Raw genomic sequence first — 25,316 nt, forward strand, 5'->3', positions numbered from 1 at the left:
CTATCTCGTTAAGTACATTGAACTAGTGTACTCTTGGCCGACCTCATTCTTTTTTCATTATCATGCACATTAAAGTTTTATGCCAAGAAAACTGGCAGTACGTTTGACTAACAAACCCTGCTCTGTTCCCAACCAGTCAAACCTTTGAGCGATAACATCAAAGCAAGAATCAAAACTAAATCAGAACACTAACAGTAAAAAATAAGATACTTACACAACGCTGCCTATGATCGTAACAAAGATTGGATTGCTTTGATCCATGTGTATGCACACAAGATAAAGACTCAGTCTGATTATCTTATGAAATGCAGGAAAAGTGGGTTTAACATTTCTCTACAGGAAACGTGTTTCAAAATTTTGCGGGCTACCACAAGGAAGGGAACCCCAGATTTTCACAGTCCTAACAAGAAACGTAAACTATTCCCCCATTGTCTTGGGATCTGTAGTGTCCCAGCCTTTACTCAGAATAAAGATAGATCTATTGCCCTATAAATATTGTTGACTCCCATCATTCTTCACCTTTAAATAAATTGTCTATGGCAGATGGGAGGGTGGCTTTAGGTTCCCCATCCTAATTCTAAATAAAGATCAGATGCCTAGAGATGTGTCAAATGCAATGGCTCCTTTGCTTACTCATTAATTCTTTCTCCTCTCACCCTACCTTGACTTCCAGAGCAGTTGGTGCTTGGAGCCTCCAAAGAACCATCTCGGCGCTGGGATAAGGACTACGATTCCTTTGTGCTTCCTCTGTTAGATGAACTGCAGCCATGCTACATCCTTTACCGCCTGGATACCCAAAACGCCCAGGGCTATGAGTGGCTTTTCATATCCTGGTCACCTGACAACTCTCCTGTAAGCTTTCAACTTATTCCTATTGACTGAATACAGGTCAAGAACATCCGGTTATTGCTAGTTAGTTTAGATCAGGGGTGTCCAAACTTGGGAACTTTAAGACTTGTGGACTTCAACTCCCAGAGCTGGCTGGGGAATTCTGGGAGTTGAAGTCCACAAGTCTTAAAGTTCCCAAGTTTGGACACCCCTGGTTTAGATGGTAAGCTGAAGGATAAAAGGTATGCAAAGTGCTCTTCAGAAGCATTGAGGTTGCTCTACTTCCTTTCTCCAATCCAAAACCACTAATGGTTGGTGGTTACAGGTGCCTTATATTGGTTTAATCTCTAGCTCCTTCACTGCCAGCCAGGAATTTTCCAGGTGTTCATGATTCCCATAATCTCTAGTCAGCATAGAGTTTGACCATGGTAATCACGGGTGCAAAGCTGCTTGGTTTAGAAGCAGTTGTTCCAAATGTGGAACAGGTATTTCTCATTCAATGCAGGCTCCTTCAAAATGGGAGCCCAACAGATCATTGGGAAGATAATTGAAGCAGATGGTTTCCGATGTGATTTCAACTTTGAAACGGGGCATCCTGAATTTGAAACTATTCAAATGTGAGCTGTTTTACCCAATCTTACTAGCTGATTGTGAAAATTAAAGTCCAACATACCTAGAAGTCACTATGTTGGTAAAGAATACATTATTTGTCTATTAAATTTCAAGGCCACCCAACTTCTAATAACTTGTGGCTTCACAAAATTAAAAGAGCAACAACTCCACAAAAACAATATCCAGATGACAATAACTTTTCAAACAACCCTTCTAAATCTGGGGTAAAGGGACAATTGCAGTCATCTGAACTGAAGGCTTGGGAGAAGAGCCGGTTTTTAGAGAAGAGTTGAGGAGGAGTAAGTGGGGAGGCCATGCAAATCTTTGGGAGATGATTTTTCCAAAAGGAAAGTGCAGTGACAGAAAATGCCCACTAGGCGACCTTGATGGGACCTGAAGCAAGCCAAGCCCCCTGGAGGGCACAGGAAAGCAGATTTTGCAGGACACAGTTAATTTCTCAAATAGCTGAGCTTTATGCTTGAATTGCATCTGAAGGCAGCTGGTAACCAGTGCAGCTTACATAGCAGGGGACCTCTTTTCCCATTATTGTCATGCTACATTCTGGATCAGCAGTAGCTTTGGAATGGTGTTCATATGCAGCCTCATGTTTTACAAGCCTACAATATGGTGCCGTCCATCCAAGAAATTGGATTACTTCTTTGTGAGAAGTAATGAAGTTTGCCCAAGTATGTTGCAGTATGTAATCAGGTTTCTCTAATCTCTGAATCAAGGAATCAGGCCTCATTAGTACTTGGAGAGAGATCACCAGGGAAATCTCAAGGTTGCCAGCTAAACTGCGAAGAAAACCACACGGACCTTCCATGGAGTCATCAGGAGCTGACTCGAAGGCCTATTTATTTAATGAAGTCCAGAGTGAAAGAAAAATACTTCCCTTCCATTTATATTAGTATTCAGTCCTAAAGATGTACAGGGCAACATTGAGCACTACAAACCTTGTCACCAAGAGTTGTTAATGTTTATAGTTTTGTTATAATGGATTAAGCAATCTGCGATTATTCAAAAGTTAGCATAGCTTTTGTCAGTCTTGGGGAAAAGAATGAATTTCAGATCTCAGCATTTTCAGCATGGCCGTGCTGAATTCTGAGAGTTGCAACAACACATTCAGAAGGCGCTTCTGGGAAAGATGGAGCTAACAGATTCATTTTGATATAAATGTTGGGTTTAAAAGACCCTGTAATTCCAAATATGGAAAGATCCTTTCTGATGGGTTTCAGAACCATAAATAATCCTGCAACTCTTATTTTTTAAGCCACTGTGAACTGGACTTTTGATCGTTAGCAGCCGTGAATGTCTTCCTATAGTTAATATTCTCTTCTCTTTCTCTCTGTACAAAAAGGTTAGACTCAAGATGCTCTACGCAGCAACCCGAGCGACGGTAAAGAAAGAGTTTGGAGGAGGACACATTAAGGATGAACTCTTTGGGACAGTAAAGGTATGGCAGTTGGTCGTATCCACTGAGATCAGAACAATCAGAGTCATAACTATTGAGGTTTGGAGTCCTGCTTCTAAAAGCCAGACTAGAATTTATCATCTACTCATTTTGAAGTGCTTGCTGTAAGATTGCAAGGATTCTGACTGCATAGAAACAAGAACTTGAGCTGTGTCTTCTGCTTTGCCATATGAAGATACATAAGAAGTCCTATCTGATTCACCCTTGCAGCCTACGCTCAGTTTGAGCATATCCTGATAAAATGAGTACATGATTTGAGACATTGACATGAAATAAAGATATGCACAAGGTGATCTGTTTGTGCCATAAGAGCAGAGGTGAGCACTTATATCCTGTGGAAGATTGCTTGTCTCTAGTCTGCTTTTCTTTTGTCCTTTCTGTTATTTTGTTTGTTTATAACATTCAGTTCAGAGGAAGCCTGGTCCCAAAGTCTTTAGACTGCTTTGCTGACTATACTAATTCACTAAATTGGAAACGTAGAAATTGGAATACATGCATTGCATTAAGCCCTTCCCTGCTCTATTCTCTTTCCTCCAAATGCAAATAACAAGATAAAAAGAAAGGGAGAGTTTCATATTGTGGATTGGCATACGTCTGGCTGTTGACTAGTAGTTATTGATTATCTAAATGCTTTGTATTCTGTCCAATATAAAATTTGACTAGCTAAACTCATTTTACATGTTGTCCTGAAAACCCAGCAAAAATGCTTACAGACCTGGAACGTTTTTTAAAAGTGCCAGAAGGGGGCAGTGTTGCACATCAAATGATAGTACATTAGAATAGATTATACAGTACTATAAGTGAAATCTTCTGGATGACTCTCTGCAAAGCTTTGTCATTCAATATGATTTGTGAAATCCTCAACCATCTATCCTAGATCCACCAGCTAGTCGAGTTCTTTTGTTATTGCTTATTTACTGAAGTTAATAGGCCTCTGGATCACTGAAGTCTCTTTGTGGCTTACAGTACTGTAAAACAAATGTAAAATCAAAGCATTAAAACCCATAAAAAGAACTAAAACTCTTAAAATTAATAAAGTGAATGTTCAATCGACAGTGAAACGACATAAAGATGCATTTTGAGGACTTTTTAAAAAGCTAATAAATGTGTTGGACTGCTCAACTCTAAAGGGAATGCTTTTTAACAATGTAGAGCAGCAATAGAGAAGGACCTTAAAATTCATCTTTATAATATTTGGGTCACCACCAGTCCAGACCCTTAAGATGAACTTTCTTAGGTGGTCTCAGGAAGTATGGAGGAATAGCTTGATAGTGATATTCTTACAGATCTCTTTTACCATAGAGAATTTTAAAGTAATGACCAATTGGTATTTAATCCAGAAATGGGTTAGCACCAGTGTAGTGCAATAAACACAACTGTAATATGATTTCTTCACGTTCCTCTCATAATCAACTTGGCATCTCAGTTTTGGGTCAGCCAAAGCTTCCAGTCTGGGCAACGTCAGGGCCCAACCCTGAGTGGATAAAGGCAATCTTGAGGCAGCTGAAGGCAAATCACCTCAGATTACCTCAGCAAGTGGAGATTCATTTAAGAAGATCTGTTGAGAAACGTGTCATGGCTCATTGATCGTTATATAATGCAAGCCTAAGTGGTACCCATGACTTGCAATGACTTTCCTTTAGTGTTCCCCAGCCTCCCTACTTCCATCTGGTTTTTAAAAAATATTGTAATTTCTAAAAATGAATAGGAAAACTAGTGTGTTACAGAACGCCAACCACAAACATAATTTGTACTTCAGATAAGGCCTCTTGGACCTCATAGAGCTCCCAAATTCCTTCTTACAAAGTAAAAATTATAAAGCTTCACCTGAGTCCTTTTTTTGGAGCTCTTCCCTGCACCCCTTAAACAAACAAACAAACAAACAAAAAAGCTGGGATAGTAGACCAGGGTTGTCAAACTCGCGGCCTGCAGGCCGGATGCGTCACACACTAGCCACACCCACGCCTGGTTTAGCAAAGGGGGGGGAGGGAGAATCGCGATACGTCACGTGACGCCACCATGACGATGCAAGTTTGATGCCCCTGTAATAGACAACGTTTTACAAGTCTTTAGGAGGTTGTAAAGAATAACTTTGCCAGTTTGCATTGGTTGGCACCTTTGTGGCTAACCCAACCAATGAAGGCAGCCATTTTATGAATGCACCGTGTATTCTACCTTGAACCAGTTTCATGCTTTTCCTGCGGTTGTTTTTCTGTTGGGCCACAGGAAGACATCTCGCTCAGTGGCTACCAGAAGCATGTGTCTTCTTCCTCTGCTCCAGCTCCTCTGACTGCAGCGGAACAAGAGCTTCAGCAGATCCGCATCAATGAGGTAAGAAGAAAGTTAACTGAGCTGTTGATTAGGCTATAGTTCTTTCTTTCCAATTTTACAATTTTCCCTTGGGGCTTTGTGTGTAAAAGTGTCACAGTGTCATTTAAAAGTCCATTCAGGTGCCATTAAGAATAAAAGTTTGCTTTTGGAGGCTGCCGGATAGCCTTAATAGTGTCCGCGTTTTCCATTTGGAAGGAAGAGCTGAGCAATCCAGCTAGGAAAATGGGAAGTTCAAGGTGCTTAAAAGGAACAGAAAGGCTTCTAACATAGAGGAATATGCTGGTTGATGCACCCCATCTCTTTTCTCATCTCTTTTCCTTTTGTGTTTCATTGATTCTTGGGGGGGGGGGAATGATTTCTTCACTTTTCCACCCTTGATCAATACAATAAAATGGAACAGTGCGGCGGCCGGGGTCTTGGACCGGGTGGCGCCCTTGCGGCCTCTCCGGTGGCAGCGAACCACCCTGGCCCCTTGGTTTTCCGAGGAGCTGAGGGTGATGAAGCGCCACAAGAGACGCCTAGAGAGCAGATGGAGATCCTCTCATGCCGAATCTGACCGAACACAGGTAAGAGCCAATTTACGGACCTACCTTGTGGCACTGAGGGTGGCTAAACGTCGATATTATGCCACCCTTATTGTGGCTGCAGAAAACCGCCCTGCCGCCCTGTTTCGGGTGACCCGCTCCCTCCTTTCACAGAGGTCGCGGGAAGCCCCTTTACAGGGGAGGGCAGAGGAATTTGGGGAATATCTGCAGGACAAAATCGCTCAGATCCGGAGCGAATGGGTCCCCTTCAGTGATTGTGAGGAGACACCAGAGGCGAGTCTTGAGGTACCTATTTGGGAGGAGTTTGACTCTGTTGCCGCCGAGGATATGGACAGGCTACGTGGGCGACTGCGGGCCACCACATGTTTATTGGACCCGTGCCCCTCCTGGCTTGTACTGGCAACTTGGGAGGTTACACGTGACTGGCTCCTGGGTCTGGTGAATGCCTCGTTGGAGGAGGGGTTCCTGCCAACCGCCTTGAAAGAGGCGGTGGTGAGGCCCCTACTTAAGAGGCCTTCCCTAGACCCAGTTGAGTTAGCCAATTATCGTCCTGTCTCCAACCTTCCCTTTTTAGCGAAGGTTGTTGAGAGTGTGGTGGCGCAGCAGTTCCCTCGACACCTGGAGGAAATTACGTATCTAGACCCGCGCCAGTCCGGTTTCCGACCCGGTCACAGCACAGAGACGGCTTTGGTCGCGTTGGTGGATGATCTCTGGAGGGCGAAAGATGGGGGCTGTTCCTCCATCTTAGTCCTGTTAGACCTCTCAGCGGCTTTCGATACCATCGACCATGGTATCCTATTGCGTCGTCTGGAGGGGATGGGGGTGAGGGGCACCGTTTTGCGGTGGTTCTCCTCCTTCCTCTCCGGTCGGACGCAATGTGTGTTGGCGGGAGAGCAGAGGTCGACCCTGAGGCCGCTCACGTGTGGAGTGCCACAGGGGTCGGTCCTCTCCCCTCTCCTGTTCAACACATACATGAAACCGCTGGGCGAGATTATTCGAGGATTCGGGGTTGAGTGCCATCTGTATGCAGATGACACTCAGTTGTACATTTCTACCCCGAACCACCCCAACGAAGCCGTCGAGGTGATGTCCCGGTGTCTGGAAGCCATGCGGGTCTGGATGGGTGACAACAGACTCAAACTCAACCCTTCCAAGACGGAGTGGCTGTGGCTACCGGCGCCCCGCTTTAGCCAATGTGTTCCATCTCTGGCCATTGGGGGGGAACAACTGCCCCCAGTGGATAGGGTACGCAATTTGGGCGTCCTCCTAGACTCCCGGCTGTCACTAGATGATCATGTGACGGCCGTGGCTAGGGGGGCGTTCCACCAGGTTCGCCTGGTGCGCCAATTGCGTCCCTTACTGGAGCGGGACGCCCTTTGCATAGTCACCCATGCCCTAGTGACTTCTCGCCTTGATTACTGTAACGCTCTCTACATGGGGCTCCCCTTGAGATGCACCCGAAAGCTCCAGCTGGTCCAGAATGCAGCCGCGCGGGCTATTATGGGGAGTACTAGGTACTCCCATGTAACACCTTTCCTGCGCGAGCTGCACTGGCTACCTGTGACCTTTCGGGTGCGTTTCAAGGTGTTGATCGTCATCTTCAAAGCGCTCCATGGCTCAGGACCTAGTTATTTGCGGGATCGCATTCTACCCCAAACATCCCTGCGACCAATCCGCTCTCACAGAGAGGGCCTCCTCCGGGTACCTTCCGCTAAACAGTGCGGGCGGGCGGTGCCTAGGAGTAGGGCCTTCTCTGTGATGGGCCCAACCCTCTGGAACGACCTCCCCCCCGATATTAGAACCACCTCTGATCTCCGCTCCTTCCGCAAGAAACTCAAGACCCACCTGTTTCGAGTAGCTGGTCTGGCCTAATTATAATTATAATCGTAACTGTATTTAACATCTATTACTAACTTTCCTGGATGGCTTTTTAAATTTTATATTGGGGTTTTAAACGGGTTTTAAAATTGTTTTTAATTATTTAAATTTGTTTTGGGGTTTTATATACAGACAGTGTGTGTGTGTGTGTTGTTTTTGTCCTATGCCTTATGTTATTTTCTGTTGTTTTGATTATGAATGGTCTGTACACCGCCCCGAGTCCCTACGGGGAGAGGGGGCGGTCTATAAATTAAATAAACCTTAAACCTTAAACCTTATTGGCCAAGTGTGATTGGACACACAAGGAATTTGTCTTTGGTGCATATGCTCTCAGTGTACATAAAAAGACAAGATATATTCGTCAAGAATCATAAGGTAGAACACTTAATGATAGTCATAGGGTACAAAGAAGCAATCAGGAAACAATCAATATCAATATAAATCGTAAGGATACAAGCAACAAAGTTACAGTCCTGCAATCATAAATGGGAGGATGTGGGTGATAGGAAGGATGAGAAGACTAATAGTAATGCAGCCTTAGTGAATGGTTTGACAGTGGTGAGGGAATTATTTGTTTAGCAGAGTGATGGTGTTTGGGGAAAAACTGTTCTTGTGTCTAGTTGTCTTGGTGTGCAAATGCTCTACAGTGTCATTTTGAGGGTAGGAGTCGAAACAATTTATGTCCAGGATGCGAGGGGTCTGTAAATATTTTCACAGCCCTCTTTTTGATTCGTGGAGTGGACAGGTCCTCAATGGAAGGCAGGTTGGCAGTAATTGTTTTTTCTGCAGTTCTGATTATCCTCTGAAGTCTGTGTCTCTCTTGTTGGGCTGCAGAACCAACCCAACAAGACAGACACAGACCTCAGAGGATAATTCAGACCACAGTTGTATGGAGGGAAATGTCAAAGTTTGTAGCTATCATTCCCAAGGCAGTTGCTATCCAGTAGGTGACCTGCAATACTTGAGCAGCCATATTGTTCTTAATAGTCATGTTTTCAGTGATTGGTTGATTTCAAGTACATCACCCAACTCAAATGACTGGTGGTTAGGAATAGGTAAAGCCTATCTTTCCAGTTACAAAGTACCACTATCTTGAATCTTGAAGAAACAGGTTTCCTCCAGAAATAATGTCTGGCTACCATTCTTTAGTAACATTTGATCTGGTTACCATGAAGGAGGGACAATGCACAGGTACTGATTTCCTGTGTTTACTCAGGCGGCATAGGTTGCATGCTATTGAATATTCAGCTGTTTACATGGTTATTCATTTGTTAGATGTACATCCCCTCTTTCTTCCAAGAACACAAGTTAACTTCTATGGGAGTCTGCCTTCATTTTATCCCTCAGAAGAGTAATCCAATGAGACAAAGTTTGCTGAGAGAGAGAGAGAGAGAGAGTTTCTGTGGCTAAGGAGGAACATTAATCTGGCCCTAGTCCAATATCTCTGCCATTATGCCATGACCATCAATAGACTTTTCTTTCCTCATCTGTAGGACAGCTGCTCCATAAAGCAAAGGAAAAAGAATGAAAACAATTTTGAAATTGCACAAGGTGCATAATGACACCATCCGTAAGTGTGATGAAACATCATTTGGTTTGGACAATAGACCCATCTTTTTGTCCCAATTTGATGTTGGGCTATTGATCCCAGCATGCATAGCTATGAGAGTAATGGCTGGAATGGACACCCAGATTCTACCACTATAAAGAAACACCCAGAAGAAAATGTGTCCAGTATAGTTATGCATTGGTTCTGGAGGTTGTAATCCCACATTAAGAGTATAGAGTTGAACTAATGCAGCTGTAAGAAATCTGAATCAAAACATTCATGGTAAAAGGATAGGACAGTATTACAAGTAGCCCTTATTTAATGACCACTCATTCAGTGACTGTTTAGAGTTAACAAATGGGTGGAAGTCACGGCCAGTCCTCAAAGATCCAGCCATCGCAGCATCTCCATGGTCACATGATCATAATCTGGGTACCTGATTGGCACTTACAATTCTGGCATTGTTCTGCTGTTACATGATTGCCATTTGCAACCCGCCCCCTGTCCCGCTGCATTTGTGCCCTGTGGGAGAGAGTAACTTACTGGAGCAACTTGCAAGCTTCCCTGCTGGCTTCCCCATTGTCTTTGCTTTTGGAAAGCTGGCAGGGAAGGTTGGGATGAGAGATAATGCAATGTTCCTGCAGCAGCCATCCCCAGTCCCATTGCACTTGTATCTCACCTCGCACTATATCAGTTTGCTTGAAAGCTGCCTGCAGTCCTCGCTTCAAGTGCCAGGACTGCCATTGCTTAGTGTTGCGGTTATGTGATGTTGTGCTTTACGACCACATACTTAGTGATGGAAGTCCAGATCCAATCACCATTGTTAACCAGGGACTACCCGTAGTTCATATGGATTTGAAGATTCTGTACATACAAGGCACACCTGATAGAACTTTCCCAATATTGCACAATAACATAGGCCTCATATAGTGTTCTTTCCCGTCATTTCCTGAATTAGTTTTTGAAGTATTGCGTTTTATTTGCTTCCTTAATGTGATTTGTACATTGAGTTGAATAATGTTTAACCTGCCGGGTCTTGACTGTAGGACTTTCATCTCCCTCTGGCACATGATTATCAAGTCAGAAGATGATTTAGCAGCCAGGGCAAGATTGCTGCTTGTGGGTTTCCATTTGCATTTATTGGCCCAAGCACTCTGTGCGGTTTTCCTCTCCGACCGAAGCGGGTGATGAATGACTCTGAAAGCAAGCAGAAAGAAATTTCTCTCAGTTGTTTGTGTGGTAAATTTATAACTCTGGCAACAATTGATTGGTGTTATGTATGAGAGTCCCCACAGATGTAAACCATAGGAATAAGATTTTAAAGTCACCGTGGCTATGCTGTCTTTTTTTAATTTATTTATTTTTAAATGCAAATAATACTAACATAGTACATATACATCTAAATACACACAAAAAAAAAAGAGAGAGAGAAAGGATGGGGGGGGGGGGAACCTAATATTCCATATAGCTAAAAGATATACAATATATTTGAATTGGGCCCTTATCCCCTCCAAAGCAACATATACTCTTGAGTAGGTTTATTCCCTTTACCTTCCACCAACGCTGGCTATGCTGTCTTTGAGAGAAAGTGAAGGGTGTAGAAATGGAAGGAGGGCTTGTTGATTGAAGTACAAAAGGCATCGGCCTGTTTAAATATAGAGACTGGAAATGGCTGAGGTAGAATAGTAATATAAGGGAAAGCTGTCCATTCGGACAAAAATACTTTTCTTTCAAGTTTAAAAAAACCCATCATTTTGACCAAATTTCCCAAAGCAAAAACTCTTAAATTGACATATAGCAGTGAAAGAAACATAGTCTTACCTGTAACAAGACTGGAAAGGACTTAAAAGTTTTGGGGGTGCTACTTTGATTGGGGCTGGAGTAGGCCAGGGATGGATTTGAGCATTATTATTTCTGAGTTCGTGTAGGGATGCGGTGGCTCAGTGGCTAAGACGCTGAGCTTGTCGATCAGAAAGGTTCGGCAGTTCGGTGGTTCGAATCCCTAGTGCCGCGTAATGGAGTAAGCTCCTGTTACTTGTCCCCGCTTCTGCCAACCTAGCAGTTCGAAAGCATGTAAAAATGCAAGTAGAAAAATAGGAACCACCTTTGGTGGGAAGGTAACAGCGTTCCGTGTGCCTTCGGTGTTTAGTCATGCCAGCCACATGACCACGGAGACGTCTTCAGACAGCGCTGGCTCTTCGGCTTTGAAACAGAGATGAGCACTACCCCCTAGAGTCGTGAATGACTAGCACATATGTGCAAAGGGAACCTTTACCTTTATTTCTGAATTCTCCAAATAATTCACTCCTGCCTCGTCCTTGTGGGTTGCTTGCCAAACCCTAAACTTGGAATATTGGCACAAGTTCACATTGGAGATCAGGTGGAAAGCTAGTGTTATTCATTCAGAAAGATACTAGCTTAGAGAGCAGCGTGCCTGCTTCTCTTTGGGGAGGGGGGTGCAAATCCTTTTTGGGCACTGGGCCTAAAAGCAATATCTCTTTCACGTGTTTCCGTAATCTGAATCTGTTGAACTAGCCTGTACCAACTGTCAACCTAAATATTACTAGTGAGGGAGAACAAAGCGTCTTTATAGAGAGATCAGCCTTCCATCAGACCCGCACACATCAGGTGCAGCCAAATAGCCTATTTGGGCCCCCAACCGAGTGTGCAGCACTCCAGCCCTTCCTCCCCTCCCTCCCATTCCGCAGCTTTCTTTAAATATGACAGGCCTGGAGCTTAGCTTCCCACCGCCACTTCTGCGTGGCTGAGCGATTCTGACAGCTTGCGAAGAGAATCCCTTTCGGTTTATGGCTCCATTTCTGGGTCACCCTGCTTGTGATCCAGTCTCACTGGCAGCAGATGAGGCATCCGTTTTATTTTAGAGGAGGCTCAGAAAATTGATTATCTCGCACGAAGCCTGAATAGACAGCCAAGGTTTTTGCATTCCGCCCTCACTTTTGATGTGTAAGAATTGCCCTCAATTGGATCAGTGTGAATCCCCACACCACGTTAAAGTGATTGTCTGCTTTCTCTGATTTGGGCCTCTGGAGCCAGGCATGGTTGGGTATAAACCATGGACTTTAGTGTAGTACCGTTGTATACTTATGGATGTGAAGAAGTCAAAGTTAAGGCCAGTTTGGGATAGCCAACTTCCATTTCTCCTTGTTAGGGCGCTACTCTGAAGTACTGTAATTAAGGGTTGACTAAGACAGGCTCTGGCAGTTTAGCTTAGTGCTGCCCACAACTTTCCTAAGCCATCAGGAAAGATTTTTTGCTGACCTGAGAGCGAGGCCCGATCTTCTAGAGCAGGGGTCTGTAACCTTGGCAACTTTAAGCCTGGAGGACTTCAACTTCCAGAATTCCCCAGTCAGCTGGCTGAGGAATTCTGGGAGTTGAAGTCCTCCAGGCTTAAAGTCGCCAAGGTTGGAGACCCCTGCTCTAGAGTGTGTATTAGAAAGTCTTCCCTTGCTCCATTCCATTTTCTGGACTAATCCTCCTGTTAACCAGGTCAAAGCAGCCATTTCTCAACAGAACTCACTCTGGATTAGATGGCCAGTTAGGATTACAGCCAGAGCCACAACTACATGGTGCTGGTTACTCTAGGTCAGGGGTGTCCAAACTTGGGAACTTTAAGACTTGTGGACTTCAACTCCCAGAATTCCCCAGCCAGCATGGCTGGCTGGGGAATTCTGGGAGTTGAAGTCCACAAGTCTTAAAGTTCCCAAGTTTGGACACCCCTGCTCTAGGTGCATTTTTTTCAAGGGGCAAACTGTAAGATGGCTGTGCTGTTTGCTTTCCCAAACACAACGCTTTGCTCTGACAATCCCCTTGGACTGTTGCTTAGAGAGCAGCCGGTCAGCCAACCAAAGGACAAGGAAGATGTTGCTGCTTCTGGAAAACGAGTGTGCAGGAAGGAGTGGTGGGTCCATCTCAACTGGCAGGTCCTCTTGAAACTTTCTGCCGCTCCTCCAGTATGACAAAAAGCAAGGTCCAAACTCATTTGAGACCATTCTGCTGGTAAACACCACCACCATCTGAAATTTGTTTTAATTTTGGTTTGATTGAAATGGCTTTCTGCCTCTGCCTTGTGGGATAAAACAAGCTGGTGTTTCTATGGTGTGCTTTCTGGCACTTCTTATTCTTCTATTTCCTTGAGGGAAATACAGTAATTAAATTATGTTACGCTTGTGGGATGTGACACCTTTGCCACTGATGTAATAGGTGCTAGCTTCATCAGACTTCCAGACTGCTCTAGGGGCCTGTTGGAAGAAATGTTCAGTTTCTGGGTTCAGTTCCAAGTGGGGAAAAAGACACTGGAAACATGGAGACTGCTTGGAAAGATGATTTTATTGGTGGACAGGACCACATGGTTTGAGGTCCTGGGGAAAAAGGTGATCACATGCTTCCAGATGTTGAGTGAAGAAGAAAAAGAAAAAGAAGGGCTTGCTGAGAGTTCCTGAGTTTTTAATTCTCTCTGTTCAGCTCCACCTCTCTGTTTCCTGTTCCTGTGCAAGAAATGTATCCTAATTGTTGTCACACTCCCAGGGGTGGGGTGTCTTAGCTAACTTTGTAGTCTGTGTGTCCTTTGAGTCCCAAGCTTGGTTGAGTTCCTAGATGCCATGTGGTGAGTTTCTGTTGCAGGCTAATCCTACCTTTGTTGTGCAGAATAGACTGTCTCAGGCATTTTAATGGCCCATTGACAAAGGTGGGGGCTGTTAAGAGTGAGTCTGGTTCCTGCCTAAAACATGGTTCTCCATTTCCTATCCTGGGAAATATAATATTCTGCCTTTTCAATATTTCCTAGGATATTTCATTCTTCTAGGAGAGGGATGGGTACTAACTTCCTATAGGCCTTAAAGAGTTTCTTCCTTCCTTCCATCCTTCTTTCCTTTCCATCCATCCATCCATCCATCCATCTTCTACATCTCAATCACTAGAGACCCTCTAGTTATCTTTTAGTCAAATGTTTATTATAGCCTCAAATACTAGTGTTAAACTCAGGCTTAGTTGAGCCGGATTGCATCCAGACACCGTAGCAATTGCATTTAAAAGATTTGCCAGGTTTTCTGATTTCACAGAACAATGTAAGGAGCAGTTTCTAACTTTTTAAAAAAAAAAATAGAGACTATTCCATCGACTTAAAACTTTTTGAAGACAATCACACAAATTGGGAATAAACCTTATAAAATCCTAGTGATTTATTACTCTCAACAGTAAGCATATTGCACTCATTACAGTTCATTTATCTGCAGTAAGTTGCCCTTGGGAAAGAGAGAACATTTACCTAATGTGAAAAATGATTTAGCTAGGACTACATTATTTCTTCCCATTCCCCGCAGATCACTTGCAATACCCTTATGGACTATTGTTGAAAGAAATGTCCTTCTGGGTTCGGCTCCAAGTGGGGAAAAAGACACTGGAGACATGGAGGCTGCTTGGAAAGATGATTTTAATAGTGGACAGGACCCCCAACAGCTCCCCCAGGGGGGTTTCCATGGCCGCCCTTGAGCTACCGCTTCCCATGATCCAGCTCAGATGTGTGGCTCACTTCGTCCTAGCCGGGCTTGCCGCTTCGTATTCCCCGCTTCAAAATTTGCGTCCTTAGAGGGCCTTTTCGCACCCTTTTTAAAGGGACTTTTTCTTGCCCTACGGAGGGAACTCTTTCGCGCCCTACAGAGGGACGTTTCACGTTCCTCACTCCCGGGAACCTTCGCGCCCCTCTACACGGGGTGTTTCGCGCCCTTACTCGCAGGGACTCTCCAACAGTTTTCGAGTCCTGGGGAAAGACTCGGGAGGACCGGCTGTACAGTTACCCAGGAGGAGTTCTGTCATCAGCGGGTATGCGCACCTCCTCTTTTTCTCTCTCTTTATGCACAATGGGCATTTGCTTTTTTGCGGTCACAGAACAAAAACAGCAACAACAACAACAAATTTTCATTCACTTTTCCATCCATTTTCACACACACTAGTCACACACATGCAGGCATAAACACATTTCCCACGCTTTAAAATTAAATTTTAGAGAATTAAAATTTAGAGGTACTCACCTTCTTTCCAGGCAGCCTTTGAGAAACTCAAAACCCCTTTAAAACCTACATCCAAATGGTTAAGGCCAAGGTAAAGTCCACCCACAGACTCAATGGGGTCTGTGCCGGCACGGGAGGCTTACCTGGGCCATATCCATTGGTTAGGCTAGCTTGGAGTCCCATCTGGGGGTGCCAATTGTTGAAAGAAATGTCCTTCTGGGTTCGGCTCCAAGTGGGGAAAAAGACACTGGAGACATGGAGGCTGCTTGGAAAGATGGTTTTAATGGTGGACAGGACCACATGGCTTGAGTCCTGAACAGCAAAGGTGATCACATGTCTCAATGTTGGGTGAAGAAGAAGAGGGGAGGGGGCTGGAAGTTCCTGGCTTTATACTCTCTGTTCGCCCCCACCTCTCTGTTTCCTGTTCCTGTGTAAGAAATGTATTCTGATTGGTTGTCAGACTCCCATGGGGCTATGCAGGGGCAACTCTCTAGGCTTTGTTTTGAGTTCACGTTTGAGTTTCCAAATGCCATGTGGGGTAAAGGGCTAATTCTATTATGCCTTAATCCCATCACTCTGGAGCTGAAGGGGAGAACTCTTTATTATGTAGAATATTTATTTATTCATTCATTCATTCATTCATTCATTCATTCATTCATTTATTTAATTTGACGTATCAGTCGCCCCCTCTCCGCAAAGGGACTCGGGGCGACGTACAATCAAAACAAATATACAGATGTGGCATGGAGGAGGTGACATCAATGCTTAACAAATAAAATTCCAATAAAAAGCCACTAGGTTAAAATAAACAACAATAAATTAAAACAATTAAAATAATTTAAAACCCCAAAATTTACATTTACCGTAATTAAAATTGCCAGGGAGGTTAGAAAGTTCTAGTTTAAGCCAGGCCGGCTAGTTGGAACAGGTGGGTCTTGAGTTTCGTGCGGAAGGAGCGGAGATCGGTCGTTATCCTGATGTCTGGGGGGAGGTCATTCCAGAGGGCTGGGCCCATCACAGAGAAGGCCCTACTCCTGGGCGCCGCCCTCTGACACTGTCTGGTGGACGGCACCCGGAGGAGTCCTTCTCTGTGAGAGCGAATTGGTCGCAGGGATGTATGGGGCAGAAAGCGATCCCGCAAATAGCTAGGTCGCAGAATAGACTGGCTTGGGCATCTTAATGGCCCATTAAGGAAAGTGGGGGCTATTGAGAATGAGTCTGTTTCCTGCCTAAAAACATGTTTCTCCATTTCTGATCCAGGGAAATACGTTCTGCCTTTTCAATGTTTTCCAGGATATTTCATTTTTCTAGGAGAGGGCTAGGTGCTAACTTCCTACACAGTGTAGCCTTTAAAATCAATATTTCTGTAGCTTTCATTGAATATTTTGAATGTGGAGCAGCTAAACTTCTGTTCATAATTTTGTGGTGTTTTTGTTGCGTAGGTCAATGTATAAAAGGAACAACAAAAAATAGTGGAAACAGGACGATCACAAGTGCAAACTCACATATGTCCATTTAGAAATGATCCTACCTGGTTCAGTGGCCCTTATTCTCAGAAAAATTGCAGCCTAAATACCACTGGCTCCACTGCCAAAATTGTCAGTTGGTGTAAGATTGAGTTGCACGTGGTTATTGTGTGTTGCCTGTATGAAATACCTGAAAGCCCTATTGTGCTTCAATAGTTTTTGTCACTTCCTCAGACTATTTTTTTTAAAATGAATGATCTTTCCAGCATGTAGAAATAGGGATTAAAAGTGCACAATAGGCCTGCTCGTCACGTTCACCTTGTATTTGATAAAATGCATCTCAGAATAAATGTTTTCAAATAACAACCTATTCGAGCATATATGCCTATGATCAATTACTGCTATATCTGAATTTTTTTTAATCTGGCAGCGCAGTTCCAGCCCACAAAAGAAATATCATTGGGATCTGATCCTGTCTGCTTTAGGAGTGTGGTCCCTGCTCCAATAAACCTGGAGAAGTTGCCTGCTCCTGCTCTAGAAGCAGAGCTGCTCGCTCAGAGTTGCCATTAAGTCAGCTCCAAAAAGGGCAGGAGACATTTTCCATTTAGATTATCCGATATTGTAATTGCGTTATTTAAGTATCTGTGGGGGAGGGGGAGGCGCACGTGCTTGTATGCACATTTGTGTCAGGGTTCCAAATAGCATCCAAAAGTAGATCAGAGTCCAAGGCAAAGTATTGCTCAAAGTTCCAATTTTTTAAGAGAGACATGTTGGCACATCTGGGAAAACGCAAATCTGAAAGCTTCCCAGTTTTCCCCACCCAGTTGAAAGTTCAAGATCCTGCCCCCATACCCACAAGTCCATCACATGGTCCAATCTTCCACTGCTGTGCTGGCAGTTCCACCCATCCAGCTCCGGTCAGGTGCAGACAAAGGATGACCTTGGCTTTCTAGAAAGAATTTTGTTATGGCCACATAGCATCCAACTCCGTACAATCCCCCCCTCCCATTTTCCCACAATAGAAAATGCATAGTTGAAAGTGTGGCAGGACAAAGATCTAACAGCAAAGATGGCTGCAGGCCTGACAACTTGCTTGATTGTTGCATTGCATCTTTTTCTTAAAACTGCTCTGACAGCATTGCTGAAGAGAAGCATGATGAATTACATTAAAATGAATTGCTGCACTAGATATATACATTTCTAAGGATCTTCATTTCTTAATATCTCGATTTTTGGTTTGGTAAAGTGCTATTAGGTTTATAAGCAGCTTGGCAGTAGAGTGTTGATTGAAATAATATTTTATACCTTTGGCCCTATATCATCTTTGCTCTTTAATCAGCTATAGTAACCCTGGTGGGCAATCAGTCCTTCGTTATACATTGAAACATAGCCGTTATTTTCTTTTATATGTTTTATTTCTCCTTTGATAGCACACCTGGATCACTGAAGCCTTAGATCTATTGTTTTTCATTTTGTCTGATCTGGAATCTATAGTTGTCGTCTTAGGAAAAGTCAGCCTCTTAAACCAGTGTCAAAAAATCGTTGCACCGTGTTTGAAAGTTGAAGATGTCATAGTTTATTTCTGAGTCATGGGAAAGAAGGAATAAAGAGGAATTTACTCCTATGGAAGTTTGTTAATCCGAGTTTAGAACATCCCATCTTGAACCCTGTTTGTTGGCTACTTGTCTTTGAAAGGAAAATAAATGTATTGCAATCACTTGAATACTTATGCAAACCTCACCTAATTTTCATCTTACTAAATGATTTTTTTAGAAGGCCATAATTAAAGCAAGAAACTATGTTAGAATTATGGCAGAAATACAGTTTTCCAAACCACTTAGATAAGCTCAAAATCCCAGGTCTTTATTATCACTGCGTTGGTTAACCTTTGTATGGCTCAATTACATTGCTTGTCGGTTTAAGTAGTCAAGAATTGTGGTAGGCTTTCCATAATGGGGGGGGGGGGGGGCTTCTATTTGGTCATTGGTTTCTGTTTGAGCTTTTTTTTTAATGAAATAGATGTACTAAGTCATAACAGGCTTGACATAACTCCATTAACCTGTTTGTTAATGTAAAAGTATCCTGTCTCCTGGACTTCCCCAGATAATAAGCCCAATTGGGCTTTTGAGTGCATGTGCTAAAATAAGCCCTCCCCTAAAATACTTAACTGCATGTGCAGCCGGTCCCTGCCATTTCCTGGGGAAAGGGGGGAGGGTTAACATGTCCCATGTGCTCCACATGCATCTGCCATCCATGCAGAACAGCCTCACAGAGGCTGCTACCGCAAATCCTAGCCACCATGCCCCTTCTCTTAGTTGGCAGCCGCAAAAAGAGCAACAGGCCCAGAGATGCTAGGGTTGGCAAGAGTGTGCCAGAAACAGACAGAACTTCTGGTCCTCTCTGGATCAGCTGAGCCACATGCCGAGATTTTAAGGGGCCTCTTGCACCTCAAAAACAATAAGACCTCCCAAAAAATAAGGCCAAGGGCTTATTTCAGGGGTGAAAAGAAAATCAGACCCTGTCTTATTTTCGGGGAAATACGGTAGTAGAAAACTATCCCTCTGTTTTGCTGTTTTGTTTCAATGAAAAGAACTGAAGAGTTCTGGGAATACCAAAACAAAATTCAAGAGCTGCATATAACTACGGCACACAGATTGCCCCCCTTCCCCTTTGTATAGCAGAGGATTTTGACTCTCTCTATATTGTGGATACTTCTGGAGGAAGTCTGTGGTTATATTTGTTTTGCGTGTGCTCCAAGGATTTTCAGTCGCAGCTCTCCAACAGTGATGAAGGGGGCTTCCTCCAAAGTTACTTGGATGTATTTTGGGGAAAATAAGTGGCGTAATATATATCATATACAGTAAGTATTAAATCCCAGTAGCCAGCTTTTTCATGCATAACGTGATCAATTGCCTGCCACTTGACTCAGGACAAATTATTCTTTTAAACAACTCTTGTGTCTTCTCTTCACCTGCCCTCAGGATTCAGATTCCCAGGAGTCCTACACTGAGATGGTAGGCTTGATGTTACGCATTTCTTCTCAGAATTACGGCTCTTCCTTGGAGCTTCTTTTCTCTCGCATGTTTTAATCCTAAACCTTCTACCCTCCAGCCTTGAAGCATTTGCTTTAAAAAAAAAAGTTCCTCCCTTTCTCTACCAGTGAACCTGTAACCCTAACAATTTATAGATGCCTCTTCAAAAAAGATGCTGAATGAGTTTGTAAGCAGTATATATAGAACAAGTGTTTTATCTAAAAGAATGGGATTGATTACCCCTTGATTTGTATACTGCTGGACTAGCTCATCTCATCTAGAAAAGCATTTGGGAGCTCCTGAAACAATGTTTGGAAGGTGTATGTGAGATTGACCAAACTAAGACATAAGCAAAATAAGATTGAAGCAGAATAAGTGGGGAATCCAAGTATTCTTAATATAAACTTACAAATGGTTTTAACTATAAGTGCCTTGCTTTTAAAAATAAAAACTTCTAAGGATATACCGTAGTTTGGGAATCCTACTAGATTCAAGGCTAATTGGAGACGTTTAAATGATATGTAGGTCAAGAGTGGCTTTTATCACTATTATATTGCCATATTAGCTAGATGTTTGCTCAATTTTTCATGCCCCCAGAGACATCTAGACTGGTATAATATAAAACATTCTGTCTGAGGCTTTGAAAAACTTCAGCTGGTATAGAAAGTGGGCATTTCACCCCAGGTAGTCCTCAACGTACAACCATTCATTGGAAATTACAATGGCACGGGGGGGGGGGGGGGACCACGATCACATGATAAACATTTGGACACTTAACAACTGGCTTTATTTGTGATGATTTATGGTATCCCCGGGGGTGATCACCTTTTGCGATCTTCTGACAAGCACAGTCAATGAGGAAGCCAGAGTCTCTTGACAACCATGTTACTAACTTAACAACTGCAGTGATTCACTTAAATGTGACAAGAAAAGTCATAAGATGGGGCAAAATTCACTTAACATCTGTCTTACTTAGCAATGAAAAAGTTTGGCTCAATTGTCGAGGACTACCTATATTGATAGATATGTGTTGAGCCTATCCTCAGTCATCTTTTTTTCACAGCAATACTGGTTACCAGTTCATTTCCAAGTCTCTTTCCTAATACCAGTATGGTGCAATGGTGAAGGTAATGGACTTGTACTAGGGATAAAGTGGTCCAACTCTACCTTTAGCCCTAGAAGCTGAGAGTTTGTGTCAGCTACTCCCTCTTAGCACAACAGTGTAAAGGACCATTTTGACTTGTACCAGTGAAGTTTGTTAGTTTATTTACCAAACTTAGAGGCTGCCCACCTCACTAACAGAACATCATTTAAAGCAAGAAATTTCTTGCTTCAGATTCCATCACTGTTAATATTTATGAAAGTTCTAAAGCCTGATTTATTTATTTCTCATGTATCTCCTGAATCAATATTATTACTCAGTTGTGGGCTATTAATTTAGCTATATCTGGTTTTATTACTATGTAGGATATTACAAATGCTGGAATGACATTCCTTGTATCAATGTATTCTGCTGATATTGTTCTGCTTTGTCATGGGGAACTTTCATAACGTACGTTTTCTTAAGTGGCTCTTGGGCCATAAAAACAGCCGAGAAATATTTTCAGTCAATCAATAAAAATCTATTGGTTTTCCTCCTTGCATTTTAAACAATATTATTTAAAGGAGGAAAGCATTTTAGCTGTTGATGTTGAACCCTGTGATGGTGGGGGAGTGCAACTACAACAAAGAACTTCCAGTGCCCTCATTATTGGACAATTAGGAATCATGTGTTTTTGCTGATTTACTGCCAATCAGCCAGATATCAGCCCTGTAATATCTGTTTCTGCCTTCCCCTGAGCAGAAGCACTATAAGAATACGTATGTGGATTTTCAGAAAGATTTCAGGTTCTGTAGAACCTGTAAATATAGATTTATGTACTATAGTCACATACAGTAATCAAAGTGGCATGCAGCACTATCTCAAGGTACTTATCCAAATAAAAAGTGTTTATGGTACTGTTTTTTTCTAGCATTTGGCTAGTAGGCTGGTCTATGTAAAGAAAAACTCCGCTTCAAGATAAAAACATTTTTTTCCAGCAGTTACATTTGCTTAGTCCAATTGCAGTTGTACATGTTGCAGCATAGACTTTAAAAGCCATCATATTTAACTCCAGGTAAAGCTACATGTTTGAAAGTCATCGCAGACAGATGGAAGCCCTCCTAAACAAGCTGTGTGGTTTATTGAATGATAACCTACAGCCAAGGTTTCAGATCAGTTGTCTTCTATTAAGGATTGTTATTGAGTGTCCCAAAGGTGCTTTTTCAAAAGGCTACTGGACTTTCTTGTTGTTGTTGTTGTTTTGAAGACATTTAGCTTCTCATCCAAGAAGCTTCTTCAGCTCTCAGAAAGGACCTTTGAGACAACCATGACCTGGATGACTGAGAATCTCCATAGATTGTTGTTGAGTATTAGTACATGCCAGGATAGATGGAAATTGGGCAGCATTTCTTTTTTTTCCCTCTTATAATATGATATCATTTTCTTACTTCCTACTGGCAGATGGTTTTGGGCTGCTGCTGCTGCCCAACTGTGGTAGAATACCCTCATCCTGAGGAGGTAGGCCATGTTGCCTGCATTCTGTCTTCTGTTACGTTTTGCAGAGTTCTTTCTCTTCCCTTACTCATTTCATCATATTCTCCTTTATATATTTCCTCCACAATATTCCAGGTTCGCTTTCTGTTAACCAAGTTCACAGACTTTCCCATTTTAAATCTAGAATCATCTGACTCAGTGTATCTAAAGATTATCTGAGGAGCCTACTTAGACATGTTTCTCAGGTGACTGGAGTCAAAATAAAGTATAAGTAAATTAACTCTAGAATTTGTTGAGCTATTATGGTATATCTAATGGCTATTAAATATTATGAATGGATTTGAATCCTTTATCCCAAGAAATTACTATAAGTAAGGCATGGCCTGCGCATTACATCCGGCCCACAGAGTGCTTAGATCCGGCCGGCAGGGCCAACTTGGAAACAGAGGACTGGCCCACAGTGCCTCTGCCAGTGAAAACGGAGCTCAGAGTTGTGTTTGACCTCTGGCACTAGGGTGGGTGTGGCCATCTGGACCTCACTCATGTCGGGGGCACCGTTGGTGGCTCGAGAGCTCTGCCAGCATGTGGTCCTTCTGAGCTCCGTTTTCAGCTGCGACAGCCTCCTGTAACCATCTGCCAGCGAAAATGGAGCTCGCAAGGGCCATGCGTGAGTAGAGAGCTCGGGCTACCACAGGCGCCCTGACATGAGTGATGTTGAGATGGCCACGCCCATCCCAGCCCCCTGAGGTCAAACACAAATCCTGATGCGTCCCTCAGTGAAATTGAGTTTGACACCCCTGCTATAGGTGGTTCTAGCACTCCTCAAAAGATACTAATATATAAGAGCCATAAAGTACTGAGAAACGTTATTTCACTCTTGTTCCTTTAGTATTCTGCTATTGAAAGAACTGATGTGGGAAGTATTTTGCTATTGCCTCCTCCCTAGGACTGAGAGAAAGTACCTGGTCCAAGATCACACAGCTGCTTCTATGCAGAACCAGAACTTGCAGCCTTCCAGTTTCTAGCCTAACTACTACACTGGGTTTTTAAACCTAATCCATCATTACTTTATTGTATGATTTTATGCAGTGGTGGGTTCTGGATCCCATTGCAAGGTACGGTGCAACGGGGCCAGGTGTCCACCACATGAACGCTCGCAGCGCACGTATGCGTACTTACTGCCTGCGATACTCCGTGACGCCTCCGCAATACTCCAGCTGCTCGGCGGAGCATTGCACAGGAGCCGTACGCTCCGTGCACGGAAGCGCCAAAGAGTTCAAATACCAGTAAGGAGCATGGGTGAGCCCCTCCGGAGTACCGGAACGATACCCGGTGCTCCTGGCAGGCACTGGTATGCCCGTACCGGGGCATACCGGTCGTAACCCACCACTGGTTTTATGTCTGCAAACTTTTTACTGTTTTAAGAGAAATACGGTAAAAAGATAAATTACTTAAAAGACATTATGAATTTCTAATGCGAAAAAAATTGGATTGCCTTCATTTCTTTTAGAATAAACTGCACATACATGTTGGTTTTTAAAAATCTTCAGTGATAGGGTTTTTTTTTCCTCCCCGTTTTCATAGCTTATTTTTGTAAAAGCTAATTAAAGCCTTGAGAAGGTTAAGCCTTAAAATGGTCAAGTGAGTTTGTGGATACACCCATGAAATTTTCCTGGCAATAATGTACACGTGGTTTGCCTTTACCTTCATTTAATATTTTCTAACTTCCTGGAGTTGCCTATAGACCTGGAATTCCTTTGTGATCTCTCATTTAAGTGCTATTCTTGCCTGGCCCAGCTTACCTTTTAAACTCAGACGACATTGGCAATGTGCTATTACTGAGATTTGGGGTTTTTTGTCTTGAATTTCTTCCAAACAATCCCATTGTTTTTATTGTGCTGATAAATTTGGCAAACATATATTACTAGTTAATTTACTATCGTTTTTTTAAATTTTTTGATTGTTACAAGAATTAAAAAATTCAGTTTATCTCAAGAAATGTATCGGAAAGCATTTTTTTTTAATTTGAAGAATCTTAAAGAATTTGTCAAAATTCAAACAAAGAATCAAAACGTATATTAATTTCTATCTCACACTGATAGGTTTAATAAGCCTCTTGGGAGCTCCTGGTTAATTACACCGTGTAATAAATATGTCAGTACTTGATGCTAGGAAGGGCTCTAATTCTCTAAATTTTGGTTCAAGTGGGTGAGTCTGGATTGGCATCTCTTTTAGCTTCCACTTGTGTTATTACAACTCCCATCTGATTATGGCTGCTGGATACAAAACCCGTCAAAAGTTTGCACTGATTAGAAATTAGAGCCAACGCTAGATTAGAATGGCAGATTACATCTCATGTGTTCCTTTAACATTAGGATTCAGACCACAAAATGTAAAGAGAAAGGGTTGACGTTATATTCTTCCCTCCCAAGGAAAATACTGTTTTCATAAGAGAGGTTTGTATTGGCAGACAAAGGGGACTTTGCTTTGACATGCAGAGCAGAGTGCTAGGAATTTTTGATTATGATTGCATCATGGGCAAAGCCTGATGTACAACCCCCCACCCCCGATTATTGTGATCCTGTTACTGTTGTTTAAGAAAATGAAGAAAAGCAAAGGTACATCAAACACAAACACGAAGATCAGATTTCTGTCGCTTCCTATGCCTCCCGCATTATAGTCTGTACAATTCTCTTACATTTAGTTGCACTCTTTTATGATCAATCCAAGGTTTCAGTTGTTTTAGAGTGGCAAGAGAAATATCTCTATACCATAAGGTTTAGGTGGGAGTACAGCTTCAAACAAAGCTAAGCAAGACCATGCCTAACTAGCACTTAAACGGGAGAGATCTAGGGCAGAAACTGTCTGAAGGTTTAGACTGTGAAGTTTGAAAAACAAAAACCACCCTGGAAAAATGCATTTTCAACCTATGTTCACGTTGTTACTAAAGAAAATTATATTGATTAGGCCATGTCAATCAAACTCCGCCCCAGAGCCCCAAGT

At 42.9% G+C, this 25,316-nt stretch overlaps 1 protein-coding gene across 2 annotated transcripts in view; it reads left to right on the top strand.

Moving 5' to 3' along the window:
• TWF2 (twinfilin actin binding protein 2) overlaps nt 1-25,316 on the top strand; it is a 73,987-nt gene that overhangs the window by 37,991 nt on the left and 10,680 nt on the right. For both annotated transcript variants that reach the window (XM_081944411.1, XM_081944412.1), the window contains 3 exons: nt 674-852; nt 2,798-2,893; nt 5,138-5,242. In XM_081944411.1, coding sequence (XP_081800537.1) covers nt 674-852; nt 2,798-2,893; nt 5,138-5,242 — 380 coding nt within the window. The remainder of the gene's footprint in view (nt 1-673; nt 853-2,797; nt 2,894-5,137; nt 5,243-25,316) is intronic.

Source organism: Natrix helvetica, assembly GCF_964273705.1.
Source record: "Natrix helvetica genome assembly, chromosome: 1".
Taxonomy (NCBI): Eukaryota; Metazoa; Chordata; class Lepidosauria; order Squamata; family Natricidae; genus Natrix; species Natrix helvetica.